At 44.7% G+C, this 17,562-nt stretch overlaps 1 protein-coding gene across 1 annotated transcript in view; it reads right to left on the bottom strand.

The window, feature by feature from the left end:
• LOC138666636 (uncharacterized) overlaps positions 1–17,562 on the bottom strand; it is a 211,209-nt gene that overhangs the window by 54,663 nt on the left and 138,984 nt on the right. Inside the window, exons 19-20 of the mRNA XM_069754831.1 lie at positions 15,564–16,000; positions 14,224–14,378 (exon numbers count right to left, since the gene is read on the bottom strand). Of these exons, the coding sequence (XP_069610932.1) occupies positions 14,224–14,378; positions 15,564–16,000 (592 nt within the window). The remainder of the gene's footprint in view (positions 1–14,223; positions 14,379–15,563; positions 16,001–17,562) is intronic.

Here is a 17,562-nt window from a genome sequence, read left to right as displayed (position 1 = left end):
TGCTAAAAAAGAGAAAGGATTTATGATTTTCTACAAAATTTGAGGAATCTTCTCTAGAGGCAGTGAGGGCACCAAGTGTGGGACTATAAGGGTATGTGCACATGTTGTGGATTACTCTGCGGATTTTTCCGGACTGATTTTGGTAAGTCCGCAGGTAAACCGCTTTGTGGATTTCCTGCGGAATTACCGCGGATTTACCGTGTTTTGTTTCGCGGATTTTGTGCAGATTCCACCTGCAGTTTTACACCTGCGGATTCCTATTATGGAGCAGGTGTAAACCGCGGAATAAACAATGCTACGTTTTTTTTCCGCAGCATGGGCACTGCGGATTTTGCATAGGTTTACATGGTACTGTAAACTCAGGGAAAACTGCAGCAAATCCGCAGCGGCCAATCCGCTGCGGATCCGCAACAAAATCCGCAACGTGTGCACATACCCTAAGGCTTTCACACCACTTGCCTAAGCTAATGATGGATTCATTCTTTGAGCTCCGTTTGGTTGTTCTGCCATTTCTGCTCTTCTTGTGTGCATACTTGAGTTCCTTCAGAATGTTACTTTGTTATGCCCTGCCTTATGAAGAGGCCAAAGCAGTCTCTAAAGCTTACTTGGTAACATTACTCATTTTATATTAGACATTAAAAGGTATTATAACTACAAGATAAGTATTTTGTTTCTCCCATTGAGAACAATCAATCTAGATTATCTTCCAACGCGTTTCTTCTGTTTAGATTCAACAGGGGAGTTGTGCTGGGTAGGAAAATATCCCTGCCGAGTAGCCGGCTGACGGTAAGTGCTTCTATTAGTGATGTCTCCTCACTCCATGACTAACAGTGTATGGAGCGAAGCTGTGTGTGCGATGTGTTGAGAGCGGAGCCGTGTGTATACGACGTACCGAAGAGGAGACGTGTGTGTATGATGTGTATGGAGCAGAGGCATGTATGTATGACATGTATGGAGCAGGGCCATGTGTACGATGTGTACAGCAGAGCGTAACCCTGTCGTATGGTGCGTAGTCGTGTGTACGAAGCAGAGCTGGGTGAGTACGATGTGTTCGGAGCTAAGCCGTGTGTGTATGACATGTATGGAGCGGAGCTATGTGTGTACAATAAATATTGTGCATAGCCCTGTGTCTACAACATGTGCGCAGCATAGCCGTGTTAGTAGGATGTACACGGAGCCTAGCCGGAGCTGTACAACACATAACCGAGTGTGTATAACATGTACGGAAAGTAGTCATATGTGTATGACATGTATGAAGCATAATCGTGTGTATGACATGTATGGAGGGTAGTCATGTATGTACGATGTATGAAGTGTATAGAGCGGAGCCATGTGTGTACGACGTGTAAGAAGCCAAGCCATGTGTGTGTGATGTATGCAAGCCTTACATCACCAAGCATAATGCCTTTTGTCAGATGGAGTCATATAAGGAAGACACTACTGGAATCTGGAGCAGTAGAAACATGTTCTGTGAGGTTACAGATCTTTATCTGACATCTGATGGACGAGTCTGGTTTTGGCAAATACACACTGTAGAGAACATTTCCCGCCTGACTGCATTGTATCAGTTATAAAGTTTGGTGGATGATGAATACGACTACGGGTTGTTTTTCAGAGGTTGGCCTAAGCCTATTATATCCAAGGAAGGAATTTAATGCAATAATGATCCAATTACAGCTTCCAACCTTATGGAAACAGTTAAGGGATGACCCTTTTCTGTTCCCAATGACCAGGGCCGGACTGGGACAAAAATTCAGCCCTGGCATTTGAAGGTGCACAGGCCCACTTGTCGTATGGTGGTTACACACTAAGGCCAAGTGCACTAGTTCAGGATTTTTCACTTTTTCATGTTTTTTCGCTATAAAAACTTTAAAAAAAATGCTAACATTAAGCATCCTATTAATTAGAATGCATTCCGCAATTTTTGTGCACATGCTGCGTTTTTTTCCGGAGTGGAAAAGCATTCCGGAAAAAAACGCAGCATGTTCATTATTTTGCGGAATCGCAGGGATTCCGCACACATAGAAATGCATTGATCCGCTTACTTCCCGCATCGGGCTATGTCCACCATGCGGGAAGTAAGCGGATCATGTGCGGTTGGTACCCAGGGTGGAGGAGAGGAGACTCTCCTCCACGGACTGGGCACCATATCCCCATAAAAAAAAAAAAAAAGAATTAAAATAAAAAATATTGATATACTACCTTCCGATGGCCTCCGGAGTCCTCCCGCCTCTCAGCGGTGCATGCGGCGCCTTCCGTTCCCAAGGATGCTGTGTGTTAAGGACCTGGGATGACGTCGCGGAGGAGTCAGTGCACGCTTAGTGGAGATGGGATTTCATAAAATCCCATCCACTATGCTGTATCATCTGGCTGCTGCGGATAGGACACTGAATCAAATCCACAGCAAATACGCCAAGTGGAAACATACCCTCAGCCATCAGATTTCCTTTAAGATCCCACAGGTGCCATCTATGTCCCATGGTTGACTATTAGGCTATGTGCACACGTTGCGGATTTTGCTGCGGATCCGCAGCGGTTTTGATGCTGCGGGTCCGCAGCAGCTTTCCATGCGTTTACATTGCAATGTAAACCTATGGAAAACACAATCCGCAGTGCACATGCTGCGGAAAAAAACGCTTGGAAACCCTGCAGTTTACATTCCGCAGCATGTCAATTCTTTGTGCGGATTCCGCAGCGGTTTACACCCGCTCCATAATAGGAATCCGCAGGTGTAAAACCGCAGGGGAATCCGCACAAAATCTGCATAAAAACCGATAAATCCGCGGTAAATCCGCAGGTAAAACGCAGTGCCGTTTACCTGCAGATTTCTGAATTCCGCTGCAGAAAAATCTGCAGCCATCAGAACAACGTGTGCACATAGCCTTTTCCCTGCTTTTGAGAACTATAACCCCAGCATGTACAGCAGCTCCTATGGCATGCTAGGAGTATAGTTCACCACAGGAGTGGTGATTTTTTAGATAGTGCCATGGAAGAAGAGTGGACACGGCTTTTTCTCTTAATTCTAGAGCTTGCCTCTTAGCTAGTTCCAGGTACAACTCCGGGCTTTCTGTGCTTCTGCTCCATGCACTCAGGGTAAAGTTATCAGCAGCTCATAAATCCTTTCTGTCCCACTCCCTGCCGCCTGGCTGGACAGGAGGAAGTGGGCATCTGATGTCCTGACTCCTGACCTCAGGATGCAGTAATGGCAGGGTTCCAGCAGCACAGAAGAGCAGAGCGCGCCTCTCCCCCTTCCCCGAATCACTGTCTATGTTACCTCATGACAGCTGGTGTTCAGACCATCATACTGCGGCCATCAACTTCATCCTGTCTAGCCTGGCGACCGCAGTGATTTTAAGTGCAGTGCGATCCTGTGCACAAGGCAAGCTGATGCTGCCTGGTGTGCTGGATGCAGAAAACAGAACGCTGGCTGACAGCGTGAAGGGGACGACAGATCGAGCGGCCCACTGCAGGCACCGGCCCTTCTGGCATTTGCCAGAAATGCCCGATGGCCAGTCCAGCCCTGCCAATGACTGTTCCCCAGTGGAAAGCAAGGTCCATAAAAACATGTTTGGGTGAGTTTGAGGGAGAACCTCGGGCTCGCCTACTCTGAGGAGAAACATATTGGGAATGTGAATTGGTGATCTGTGCCCTACTATTATGGATGGATGACCACTTAGATACTCTTATAAGAGGCGTAAAACGTCTTTGTATATCAAATATCTTCTCAGATGAATTTAGTGTTCATAAAATATTATTTATAATCTAATAGCCATATTAATGCTGATGGGTGTGTATCCACTAAGCCATGGGGCCAGCCTTACCTTGGAGGGGTAGGTGCGACTAAGTGTCTATAGGGTATTCATAAAAGCCTGTGATGATGAGGATAAGCTGAGCTGCTGGTAGACATCAGGTAACAATCCAGGGCAGTCCTCCGAACTGTAGCAGCCGACTGGATGGTCAGAGACTCTGGTACCAGGAGCAGGTAGGTGAGACAAAAGAAAGGTCAGACGGTCTGAGGTCAAGCCATGCAGCACAGGTTCAAAATACATAGCCGAAGTCAGGAATGGAGAGATCAGAATAAACGAGAAGGCGAGCCGGGTCAATAACAGTTGAGACAAAACAGGAATCAACCAATACAGGAACTAGAGACAGAGCTATTAAGAACCTAAGTTCAGGCAGGGAATAGAGGGTGATGTCGCTTGATATATCACCTGCTGACAGGCAATAGGCCAGGGAAACAGTTCTCTGCAGGACAGAATGGATACCAATTCCTGCAGAGTTTGACAGCGCCCAATATGATTCACAACAGCTGAACTGAAAACAAGCACAAGGCAGCTCAGAGCAATGTTCAGGTACTGGGTGAAGCAGAGCAAAACACGCGAGTGGGGCGGAGCTTACAAGGCATGCGAGTGGCTGGCGTAACAGTCCCCACCCTTATGCCCCTTCCTTCTTTGGACAGACAGACATCGTTCAAGGATGATAGGGGTGCAGATGTTCTCCATGGGCTCCTAGGATCTGTCCTATGAACCAAAACCCTAACTAGACTAAATAAAATGACTTCCCTAGGACTCTCTGGAACTCCAGAATGATTTTAACTTCAAACACCTTCGAAGGTGCCTCAGGAACGGAAATTGAGGCAGGAATATGGACCTTGGAAAAGCGATTCAAGACCACTGGCTTCAGGAGTGAGACATGAAAGGCGTTTTGGATCCGTACATCCGCAGGGAGTTGAAGACGGTAAGTCATTGGATTAAGTTATCTGAGGGCTTTGTAAGGACTGAAGTACCGGTGAGCAAACTTGTACGAGGTCACCTTCAGGTGAATATTATGGGACGACAGCCAGACTTTATTTTCAGGACGATACTGAAACGGTGCACGGTGGCGCAGTGGTTAGCACTGCAGCCTTGCAGTGCTGGGGTCCTGGGTCCTAATCCCACCCAGGACAACATCTGCAAAGAGTTTGTATGTTCTCTCCGTGTTTGCGTGGGTTTCCTCCGGGCACTCTGGTTTCCTCCCACATTCCAAAGACATACTGATAGGGATTCTAGATTGTGAGCCCCATCGGGACAGTGATGATGTGTGCAAAACTGTAAAGCGCTGCGGAATATGTTAGCGCTATATAAAAATAAAGATTATTATTAATCGAAGGACGTCTCTTATTGCCCTTATGAGCATTTGTCTGAGACACGACCTGAAGGAGAGTTGCCTTGGTTTGCTGCCAGATCTGGAGGAATTCGCTGTACAAGGTATCAGCAGGTAGCCCAGAGGGAGCAGACCTAGCAGAGGGCACTTTAGGATGCTGGGAGTAAACAATGAAGAATGGAGATGCTTCATCAGGCTCCACAACGAGGTTGTTGTTGCAGGATAACTCCATCCAGGGGACTAGATGTACCAAGTTATCCTGGCAGACAGATACAAAGTCTAGTTACCCCATTCAACTTGTGCATTGGTCTGTGGATGTTACACGGAAAAGAAATCCAGCCGGACATTCAGCAGCTTGCAAAGAGCCCTCCATAATTTAGATTTAAACTGGACTCCTCAGTCAGAGACAATGAGGAGAGGGTGAACATGGAGACAAAACCCATTCTAAAAGAGATGTGTAGCAAGCTTGGGAGTGGAAGGCAGACCGACCAAGGGAATAAAGTGAGCCATCTTAGAGAACTGGTCCACCATGTGCCAGATGATATTGTTAGGAGGCTGAAGGAGACTTGCTCCTGTTGCACTGCAGAGAAGTACCCACCTCCTTGGCCAGCGAAGGCCACCAAAAGCAGAGAGCAATTAGCTCAGTAGACTTGCATATGCCCAAATGACCAGCTAGCTTGGATTCGTGTCCCCAAGTCAGTATTCTCCTTCTCTTAGGAGTAAGCACAAAGGTTTTCCCAGGTGGAATGTCTTTCAGGAGGACAGAGGCTGCTTTGATAATCCTGGACCTGTCTATGAGGTGCTAAGCTTTCTCCACTGAATCAATCAAATAAAAAAATTGAGTCAGAGCATCCACTTTAACATACTTCTATGCTACACGGAATCGTGACTGGGATTTAACCATGGGGTGGCTGTAGAACGGTTAAGTTCTTATGATCAGCGTAAATTATTACCGGAGACATTGGGCCTTCTGGTAGATTACACCATAGTAGATGTACTGCAGGAACTAAGTACAGTCATTGATAGACCATTATTTTTAATCTTTAAAGACTCCATAATAACAGGGTCTGTACCACAGGACTGGCGTATAGCAAATGTGGTGCCAATATTCAAAAAGGGGACAAAAACTGAACTCGGAAATTATAGGCCAGTAAGCTTAACCTCTACTGTGGGTAAAATCCTGGAGGGCATTCTAAGGGATGCTATACTGGAGTATCTGAAAAGGAATAACCTCATGACCCAGTATCAGCACGGGATTACTAGGGACCGTTCATGTCAGACTAATTTGATCAGTTTCTATGAAGAGGTAAGTTCCGGATTGGACCAAGGGAACCCAGTGGATGTAGTGTATATGGACTTTTCAAAAGCTTTTGATACGGTGCCACACAAAAGGTTGCTACATAAAATGAGAATAATGGGGATAGGGGAAAATATGTGTAAGTGGGTTGAGAGCTGGCTCAGGGATAGGAAACAAAGGGTGGTTATTAATGAAGCACACTCGGACTGGGTAGCGGTTAGCAGTGGGGTACCACAGGGGTCAGTATTGGGCCCTCTTCTTTTTAACATATTTATTAATGACCTTGTAGGGGGCATTCAGAGTAGAATTTCAATATTTGCAGATGACACTAAACTCTGCAGGGTAATCAATACAGAGGACAATTTTATATTACAGGATTTATGTAAACTAGAAGCTTGGGCTGATAAATGGCAAATGAGCTTTAATGGGGATAAATGTAAGGTCATGCACTTGGGTAGAAGTAATAAGATGTATAATTATGTGCTTAATTCTAAAACTCTGGGCAAAACCGTCAATGAAAAAGACCTGGGTGTATGGGTGGATGACATACTCATATTCAGTGGCCAGTGTCAGGCAGCTGCTACAAAGGCAAATAAAATAATGGGATGCATTAAAAGAGGCATAGATGCTCATGAGGAGAACATAACTTTACCTCTATACAAGTCACTAGTTCAACCACACTTACAATACTGTGCACAGTTCTGGTCTCCGGTGTATAAGAAAGACATAGCTGAACTAGAGCGGATGCAGAGAAGAGCGACCAAGGTTATTAGAGGACTGGGGGGTCTGCAATACCAAGATAGGTTATTATATCATACAATTATTAGATTCTGTAGAAGGACGTAGATCTGGGGATTTATTATGATGGAATATAGGCTGAACTGGATGGACAAATGTCTTTTTTCGGCCTTACTAACTATGTTACTATGTTACTATTACACTTGGGGCTATTTAGTTTGAAAAAACGAAGACTAAGGGGTGATCTTATTTTAATTTATAAATATATGAGGGGGCAGTACAAAGACCTTTCTGATGATCTTTTTAATCATAGACCTGAAACAGGGACAAGGGGGCATCCTCTGCGTTTGGAGGAAAAAAGGTTTAAACATAATAACAGACGCGGATTCTTTACTGTAAGAGCAGTGAGACTATGGAACTCTCTGCCGTATGATGTTGTAATGAGTGATTCATTACTTAAATTTAAGAGGGGACTAGATACCTGGAAAAGTATAATGTTGCAGGGTATATACACTAGATTCCTTGATAGGGCGTTGATCCAGGGAACTAGTCTGATTGCCGTATGTGGAGTCGGGAAGGAATTTTTTTCCCCAATGTGGAGCTTACTCTTTGCCACGTTTTTTTTTTTGCCTTCCTCTGGATCAACATGTTAGGGCATGTTAGGTTAGGCTATGGGTTGAACTAGATGGACTTATAGTCTTCCTTCAACCTTAATAACTATTCTTCTAGTGCGATGTTAATGCCAGTAGTTTGCAATTCCCAATGGAATAATTACGTGCAGCTGGATAGAACAGTTTAGAAAAGAAAGCACAGGAGACATATTTCCCAGAAGAAGTTATTTGCAGAAAAACTGCCCCAGCAGCGATAGAAGAGGCATGCACTTCTAAAATAAACTGTTAGGGTTTGGGTGATCATAGAATGTTAGAGTTGGAAGGGACCACCAGGGTCATCGTATCCAACCCCCTGCTCAATGTAGTATTTACTAAACCATCTCAGACAGATGTCTGTCCAGCCTCTGTTTGAAGCAGAGTTGTTGAGTCGGAGTCTGAATAAAATGGATCGACTCGTAAAATATATAATAAATTGGGTAGAGTATTTAAAAGCCGTATTTGATAAATACTTTTTCATAAGAATTTTGGAAAGTTATGAAATGTCCTATAAATGTCTGTTCTATTCCTGATCTAAGGATCTCGACTTTTAGTTGAGATGAATCTGTGCTGCACATTATGTACATGCTCAGTAGTAAAGCTTCTCTAGAGCTCAGAACAAAAAGGCACTGAAAAAGGAATGCCTGCAGCCCTGGACTCATCTCAAGAACTGCTAGCGTGAACAGGAAAACAGGATTAAGTCAAGTACTTCTTAAAGCATATGTAAATTTTCAATTAATTGTGCATAAATCAATAGTCCAGTGTATGTTTTCTCTGTATGCTTTATGTTTTAGTTTTCTTTTCCTCTGAGCTCATGGTTGGAGAGGTTAGTTGATCTAATGCTCTTCATGTTATTAGCTCAGCTAGTAGTTTCAGTTTCTTTCTGGGGTATGATTCAGCACAACTTGCTCCCTCCCTCCTCCCATCATCATAGACTGTGAAGCATCATGATGTGAAACATTTACTAAGCTGTACCCTGAGAAACACTTGAGATTGAAAGTTCAGAGTAAAGCTTTGTAATAACATATATTGCAAACTTTTTATTTGTCATCATCTGCACTACTAATATATGCAAAGTTTGTTTTATTTCTATCCAAAATTATACACGATTCCCTATTCTTGCAGGATTTACAATATACCTTATTTTTTATAGGACAAAATTATTTGAAGAGCGAATTAATATTACTGAATGCCTAAGAAGCTTCCTATGAAATCAGCTGTATTTGCTAATTTCACATTAACTCAAGGCAAAAAATATTTTGTGTGTCTGTAAATGCAGATGAAAACAAATGCTGTGAGCTCAAAATCAGTGCATACTCAGGCAGTAATAGAAATGCTCCTACAAGAGATTCCATTTTAAAAAGAAATTTACAATGCTTAGGGTATGTGCACACGTCAGGATTTCTTGCAGAAATTTTCCTGACAAAAAACGGACATTTCTGCCAGAAATCCACATGCGTTTTTTCATCCGTTTTTTACGTGCGTTTTTGGTGCGTCTTTTGTGCTTTTTTTTCCAAATGCACAGAATAGCGGGAAAAACGCAGAAAATCTGCAAAAGTAATGAACATGCTGCTTTTTTTTACCGCAATGCGTTTTTTTCGTGGAAAAAACGCATTATGTGCACAAAACATGCAGAATGTATTCTAAATGATAGGATGCATAATGTATGCGTTTTAATGAGTTTTTATAGTGTTTTTATCAGGAAAAAACCTGAACGTGTGCACATACCCTTAGGCTGTGTGCACACGTTGCAGATTTTTTGTGTTTTTTTCACTTTTTTTGCTATAAAAACGCTATAAAACATGAAAAAAATGCATACATTATGCATCCCATCATTTAGAATGCATTCTGCAATTTTTGTGCACATGATGCGTTTTTTTCCACGAAAAAACGCATCGCGGTAAAAAACGCAGCATGTTCATTAATTTTGAAGATTTTTTGCGGATTTCCCACTATATTATTGCATTGGGAACCTCTGGAAAAATCCGCAAAAAAACGCACCAAAACGCGAGAAAAACGCATGCGGATTTCTTGCAGAAAATGTCCTGTTTTGCTCAGGAAATTTCTGCAAGAAATCCTGAACGTGTGCACATAGCCTTACACCCAGAAGTTTTCAAAGCCGTAACTGAGAAAGATCACAGCGATACCAAGAAACCAGTGCACAGCACTCCCCGCCATGCAAAGAAGGTGGAAAGTCATCTTAAATATAAGGCTAGGGTCACATTGCGTTAGGGCAGTCCGTTTAGCGCATAGCGCTACAGACTGCGCTAACGCAATGTCCCAAAAGAGATCGCGTTAGCCGATCCCGCTAGCGCAGATCCCCGAACTGTGCTAGCGAGGAACGGACCGCGAACGCTGCAAGCAGCGTTCGCGGTCTGTCACTCAAATGACGGCACATCGCTAGCGCACGCCCAATGTGGGCATGCGCTAGCGATGCGTTCGCCATTACAATCAATGGTGGCGTTAACGGACTACGTTACACCGCGTTATACCGCGGTGTAACGTAGTCTGTTAAACGGAGTCACATAACGCAATGTGACCCTAGCCTTAGTTGCAAGATATTTTGTAAGTGACAAAGTTACTGTAACAATTACAGCAGATATGTTTAAAAGACAGCTTATAGAGCTTGTTGTCAAAGACGGTGTACCATTATCATTATTTAAACAACCTTATTTTGCTGTTCTTCTGTTGTAATATTTGTTTGTTTCTCAGTTACAGGACTGTGGCCTTCCATTTCAGACAAACTGAATCTCGACTTTTCTGCTAGCTTCTTTTCACCTACATTATTCTCATTCATCAGTTTAATTGTACTTATCATGTTTGAAGTACATTGACAGTTACAATAGAAATAACCTGTTATTTTATGAGTTCATGATCTTCCAGAACGGTGCTACTGCCACCATACCTTCAGCCTCATCAGATGAGGAGTTTAATTTTGAAAAGTATTTGGATGACATGGAGCAGGCAAAGTGTTGCCGCAGGGAAAAGGATTCCCTGCCCATAGCGAAAAGATTGACCATATTTCAGCACATTTTTTCACTTGCTCTCAAATAAATTTATATAGTTTATACAATGTGATTTTCTGGATTTTATTTTTGATAGTCTATCTCTCAATGTTAAAATTAACCTACCCTTAAAATTATAGACTGTTCATGTCTTTGTCAGTGGGCAATCTTACAAAATCAGCAAGAGATCAAAAACTTATTTCCCCCACTGTATGTGTCACTACGCTTAATGGCATCAGTGATATAAAGCCAGAGAATTTTCCTCCAGCACTCCAAAGCACTCTAAAGTGTTGTGAGGCTTAAACTAAAGTTGTTTGAAGGGGCTGGTTTTATGTGGACATTCATAAAATGGGTAGGATAATATCCAGCTTATCTCCACCTGCAGAGGCAGCAACGCCGGCTGTGTACTGACAGGACCTGTGTGATGTCACTATCATATGATCATAGTGGATGCTTTCCTGAAACGGAAAGTACTTGCAAGCAGCATAATACAAAGAATAGCTGGTTTACCCAGAATCCTTTGCAGTAGGCGGAGCTATGCAAATCATCTCTTTCCACCCCAGTCTAATCCACAGCGCTTGGAACCGCCAAGCGTGCAATGCTGCGGATTAGTTTCTAAATTTACACAGCCAACCAATTCCTACCTGTGGACACGTGTTTCGGGCTTTAGGCCCTCATCAGCACAGGGCTGGAATTGGTTGGCTGTATGGAGTGGGGCTCGGTGAGCAAGCGATACACACATGCTAGCCACCTTAGCATGTGTGTATCATATGATCAGTCACATGATGGAGGAGTCATTTGGTCTAAGGTTTAAGTCGTTGCTTTCCAAGACAGCAGGGTTCAGTGTGCCTGGAGAAGACGCACTCCTGGAAAGTGTTTGTGCCTGCGTTAAAGGACCTGAACCGTGGACGTTGCTAACCGTGAGCGAGCTGACCCCAGCCAGGAGAAGGGCCGTTTGGTTTTGTTCTGCTGTTCTGCCCAGAGGGCCGTTTATTTTTCACAGCGTGGCTTATGTTGTCTTCAATAAACCAAGCATGTTTCTACCTCTGTGTCCAGCCAAGTGAGCCGCTCTACTATAAGTGGTGTTTCAGATGCAGGCAACGTTCCAGGAACACGGGTAGCAGCTGTGGACAAATCATATGTCCCTGGTGAAGGTGGCTACGGAGATGGAACAATGGTCGGATAAAATAGAGGAGCTAATCAAGCATCTGATCCTGAGTCAACTGCATTATGAGCAGCAGTAGCAGTGCCAAGAGCAGCAGTTCCGTAAACAGCAGCAGGTACAACAGGAGATAAATAAACTCCTCAAGTAAGGCAGATGGAACGCCTGGTAGGAGATGTCGGCAGCAGAGATACTGCCCCTCCCCTATATCAAGGTGATGACTCGCGCATCCGGAAAGTGGTAAGACAAGCTCTGCAAAAGATGATCCCAGGGGATGATATAAAGGCATTTTTGACTGATTTGAACGGGTTGCAGAGTGGAAGAGGCTACCCCTTAGCAGTGGGTGGAGGTGCTGGCCCCCTATCTAACTGGCGAACCCCAGAAAGCTTATTTTGACTTGGCCTTACAGGATGCCTGGGAATATGTCAAGTTAACAACAGAGATATTGTCATGCTCAGGGGTCACTATCTCTGTCAGAGCCCAAAGGGTAAATCATTGGGAGTATTACGTTGACAAACCTCCCCATTTACAGATGTTTGACTTGTTGCATTTGGTCCAGAAAATGATGCAGCAAGAGTCCTTCACTCCAGCCCAGATGGTTGAGTGGGTGGTCATGGACAGATTAATTTGCTCCCTTCCCGGCTGGTGCAGACCTGGGTTGCCAGGGAGACCCCCGGAATGCCGATGACCTGGTGGGCCTCGTAGAAAGGTGCCAGGTGGTTGAGATGTCCCTAACGAAGCCGGGGGTGGGGCATCTCAATACTGGGGTGCTCTGCGAGAGCCCAAGACTCAAAATAGGGGTATTAGAGTCACTACTGGGGGGAGCCCGAGATCCCAAGGAGTCGCTGGGGGGTTGCCAAAGGCTGCTGGTAAACACCTGATCTGCTAGAGATGCCACGAGCCTGGACACCTAACTGACTGTTGTCCTATGTCCTTTGAGCAGATGGACTTCAGCTTACGAAGGCACTCCTCATACTATGCTTATCCCGCTTGCAGTGTGGACTATCAGCCTGGATAGGGGCAGCAGTCATGTCCTGTGACCATAACCGGAGTGCTGGTGTCAAGACTCTTGGACTCAGGGAGTTTGGTGACCCTGATAAGGGCCATGCTTCCCCACCAGTTGATCCCAAGAAAAAATGTGGGCGTCCGCTGTATCCATGGGAATGCCAAGGACTACCCTATTGCCAGAGTGCTGATAAAAATGAGCCAGGGTACAGAGTCCCATGAGGTCGGCGTAGTCAGAGACTTGCTACACCCCGTGAAAATCGGGCGGGACTTCAGCCTGTTCTGGGACTTGTGGGGAAAGGCCAAGTAACTCAGACAGGAGGCAGCTCAACCCTGATGAAAACTCATCGCAGTCGGATGGATTAATGAGTTCCCCTTGTGTGTCCTAGCTGGTGACAAGGGCAAGATGGTAACCAGTGAAGCCGTAATTTCTGAACTGGGGGTTTCTGATGAGAATTTTGGGACTGCCCAAATGCAGGATTAGACTTTAAAAAATGCTCCTGGAATTATGACCGTGATAAATGAGGTTGCCCAAGAGCCAGAGGCTGATACCAAATTCCCGTACTTTGCAGTCAATGATGAGTTGCTATATCGGGTCACTAAACAGCCAGTGGAAGTATTAGAGCAACTATTAGTTCTGGGACCCTATGGACATAGGGTACTAGATCTGGCCCATGCTCATGTCTTGGGGGCATCTAGGGGTAGATAAAACCCAAGAGTGAGTCCTTTGGAGGTTCTACTGGCCTGAATTTCTGCCAGTCCTGCCCTACCTGTCAGCTAACTGTCCCCGTGTCCCACTTCTAAAGTCCCCTAGTTCCGTTACCCATAATCAAAGTCACATTTGACCGGATTGCCATGGACCTGGTCAGACCCTTAGTTAAGTCTGCTAGGGTTCAGCAATACATCCTAGTGGTAATGGACTACGCTACATGGTACCCGGAGGTGGTACCACTGAGAAACTCCTCTGCCCAGAGTATAGCATGGGAGCTAGTCCATATTTTCAGCTGGACGGGCCTGTCGAAGGAGAACCTGATAGACCAAGGGACACCGTTTAAGTCCAAGGTAATGAGGGAGTTGTGCAAGATCCTCAAGATTACACAACTTAGGATGTCGGTGTACCAACCACAGACAGATAGCCTGGTGTAGAGGTTCAATAAGACCTTGAAGTCCATGTTGAAGAAGGTCATGGAGAAGGATGACCGAGATTGGGATTGCCTCCTGCCGTACCTACTGTTCTCAGTCAGAGAAGTCCCACAGGCCTCTACAGGGTTCTTGTCTTTCGAGCTCCTATACGGATGGCACCCTCGGGGTCTTCTGGACATTGCAAAGGAAACCTGGGAAGCGAAGGTAACACCCCATCGCAGCATTATTGAACATGTGGCCTAGATGCAAGACAGGATCATGAGTGTGATGCCGATTTGTGAAGGAGAGCCTCCTCCAAGCACGAGAGGCCCAGACAAAGGGTCTACAATTGGTCGGCAAGACAAAGATAGTTTAGCCCTCGGGACAGGATGCTCGTGTTGATTCCCACCATTGAAAGTAAATTCCTGGCCAAGTGGCAAGGGCCATACGAGGTGGTTGAGAAGTTGAGTGACGTCAACTTCAGGGTCCACCAACCGAGAAGAAAACTATACCAGGTGTACCACGTTAACCTGCTTAAACCGTGGAGAAACAGGGATCCGGGATAAGCAACGTGCCTAGTGGCCAATCCTGAAGCCTAGGTCGAGGATGTCACAATGGCAAAGACACTGTCGCCGGCTCTGAAATAACAGTGCTGTTAGCTGTTTTAGCAGAACCGAGACTTGTTTTTGGAGTTGCCAGGATGCACGCAGGTTGTGGAGCATGAAATCCTGACTGAACCGCATGTGAAGATGAACCGAAGACCATATCAGATTCCTGAAGCTCGCCGCAAGGTGATCTCCAAAGAGGTGAAGAGAATGTTGAGCCCGGGCATCATCGAGGAGTCAGAGCGACTGGTCCAGCCCTATTGTCCTTGTGCCGAAGCCGGATGGAGAATGGTGCTTCTGTAATGTAAATGAAGCTCAATGAGGTTTCCAAGTTCGACGCTTATTCGATGCCCTGGGTCAATGAGCTTATTGAGAGGCTAGGGTCAGCCAGATATATCACCACCCTGGATCTAACAAAAGGGTATTGGCAAATTCTCCTGTCTCCAAGTGCCAAGGAGAAGACGGCCTTCTCTACGCCCGACTGGTGCTTCCAGTATACCCGGATGCTGTTCGGACTACAAGAAGACCCGGCTACCTTCCAGAGGGTTATGGTCCGGATACTGGTCTCTCACAAGAATTATGCCGCTGCTTACTTGGACGGCATCATGATAATAATAATAATCTTTATTTTTATATAGCGCTAACATATTCAACAGTGCTTTAGTTTGCACACATTATCATCCCTGTCCCCGATGGGGCTCACAATCTAGATTCCCTATCAATATGTCTTTGGAATGCGGGAGGAAACCGGAGTACACAAAGGAAACCCACGCAAACACGGAGAGAACATACAAACTCTTTGCAGATGTTGTCCTCTTCAGCTCAGATTGGTGAAGTCACCTGCAGAAGGTCCAGGCAGTACTGGATGCACTGAGGAAGGCAGGGTTTACCATAAACCCATAGAAGTGCGCCCTCGGGAAAGAAGAGACAAAGTACTTGGGATACATCATTGGAAGGGATGGGATTAAGCCACAAATAGACAAGGTAGAGGCGATCTAGAAGTGGCCTCAGCCGGTCTCCAAGAAGCAGGTTTGCACGTTTCTTGAAATTGTGGATATTATAGGCAATCCCGAATTTCACCATGATAGCCCCTCCACTGACGGATGTTCTCAAGGGCACAAAGTTGTCGATGGTCAAATGGTCCTCTGAAGCTGAGTTGGCATTCCAGGAGTTGAAGTTTGTCCTGTGCAGACAGCCGGTCTTGGTCGCACCAGACTTCACTAAAGAGTTTGTGCTCCAGACGGACGCCTCCAAAGTCATTTTAGGAGCTTTGCTGTCTCAGGAAATAGATGGGGACGAACAAAAAAAAAAAATTAAAAAAAAAAAATATATATATACATGGGTCAATCATCTATTGCATTATACCCAATGGAAATCAACTTTATAGATTCAAAATTAATGATAATGATAAACAATCTGATCAGATCACAAACATGAATTCAGCTTCCATACATAGGAATAGCATCCCTGATTTCTTTAAAGGATGATACAATTTCACCAGTGTGTGTGTGTGTACTTGTGCCTTCGCAAAGATTAACCTGTCCAATTACAACCTTGCTGAAGCATCCCCAGATCAAAACCTGGTCGTCTAATGGTTAGACGGAGACCTGGAGAGGTGTACAAGCCACAGTGTCTTGCACCCACTCTGAAATTTGGTGGAGGATCAGTGATGATCTGGGGATGCATCAGCAAGGCTGGAATTGGGCAGGATTGTTCTTTGAGAAGGACGTATGAATCAAGCCGTATACAAGGTTATCCTGGAAAAACAGTTGATTCCTTCTGCTCAGGCAATGTTCCCCAACTCTGAGGACTGTTTTTTTTCAGCAGGACAATGTGCCATGCCACACAGCTAGGTCAATCAAGGTATGGATGAAGGAGCACCATATCAAGACCCTGTCATGGCCAGCCAATCTCCAGACCTGAAACCCATTGAAAACTCTGGAATGTAATCAAGAAGAAGATGGATAGTCACAAGCCATCAAACAAAGAACAACTGCTTAAATTGGCATAAGGTCACCCAAAAGCAGTGTGACAGACTGGTGGAAAGCATGCCAAGATGAATGAAAGCGGTGAATAAAAATCATGGTTATTCCAGCAATGCCTTTTTTTATTTTGACCATTTCTCATTTTTAGAAAATAAATACAAAATGTATTGCTTGGAACTTCGGAGACACGTTTTCAGTGGTTTATAGAATAAAAGAACAATTTACATTTTACTCAAAAATATACCTATAAAGAGAAAAATCAGACAAACTGAGAATTTTCGAACATTTTGGCAACAATGCCAAACGGTATGTTTGGCGTAAAGGCAACACAGCTCATCACCCTGAACACACCATCCCTAATGTCAAACATGGTGGTGGCAGCATCATGGTTTGGGCCTGATTTTCTTCAGCAGGGACAGGGAAGATGGGTATAATTGATGGGAAGATGGATGGAGCCAAATACAGGACCATTCTTGAAGAAAATCTGTTGGAGTCTGCAAAAGACCTGAGACTGGGACGGAGATTTGTCTTCCAACAAGACAATGATCCCAAACATGAAGCAAAATCTACAATGGAATGGTTCACAAATAAACGTATCGAGGTGTTAGAATGGCCAAGTCAAAGTCCAGACCTCAATCCAATCTGTGGAAAGACCTGAAAACTGCTGTTCACCGAGGAAGAATGGGCAAGAATTTCACTCTCTCAATGTACAAAACTGATAGAGACATACGACAAGCGACTTGCAGCTGTAATCGCAGCAAAAGGTGGTTCAACTAGGTATTAAGTTAAAGTGGCCAAATAATATTGCACGCCCCACTTTTCAGTTTTTGAATTTCCACAAAAATTTAAAATAA

Source organism: Ranitomeya imitator, chromosome 2, assembly GCF_032444005.1.
Source record: "Ranitomeya imitator isolate aRanImi1 chromosome 2, aRanImi1.pri, whole genome shotgun sequence".
Classification (NCBI taxonomy): domain Eukaryota; kingdom Metazoa; phylum Chordata; class Amphibia; order Anura; family Dendrobatidae; genus Ranitomeya; species Ranitomeya imitator.
This window is presented reverse-complemented; position numbering and strand designations above follow the sequence as displayed.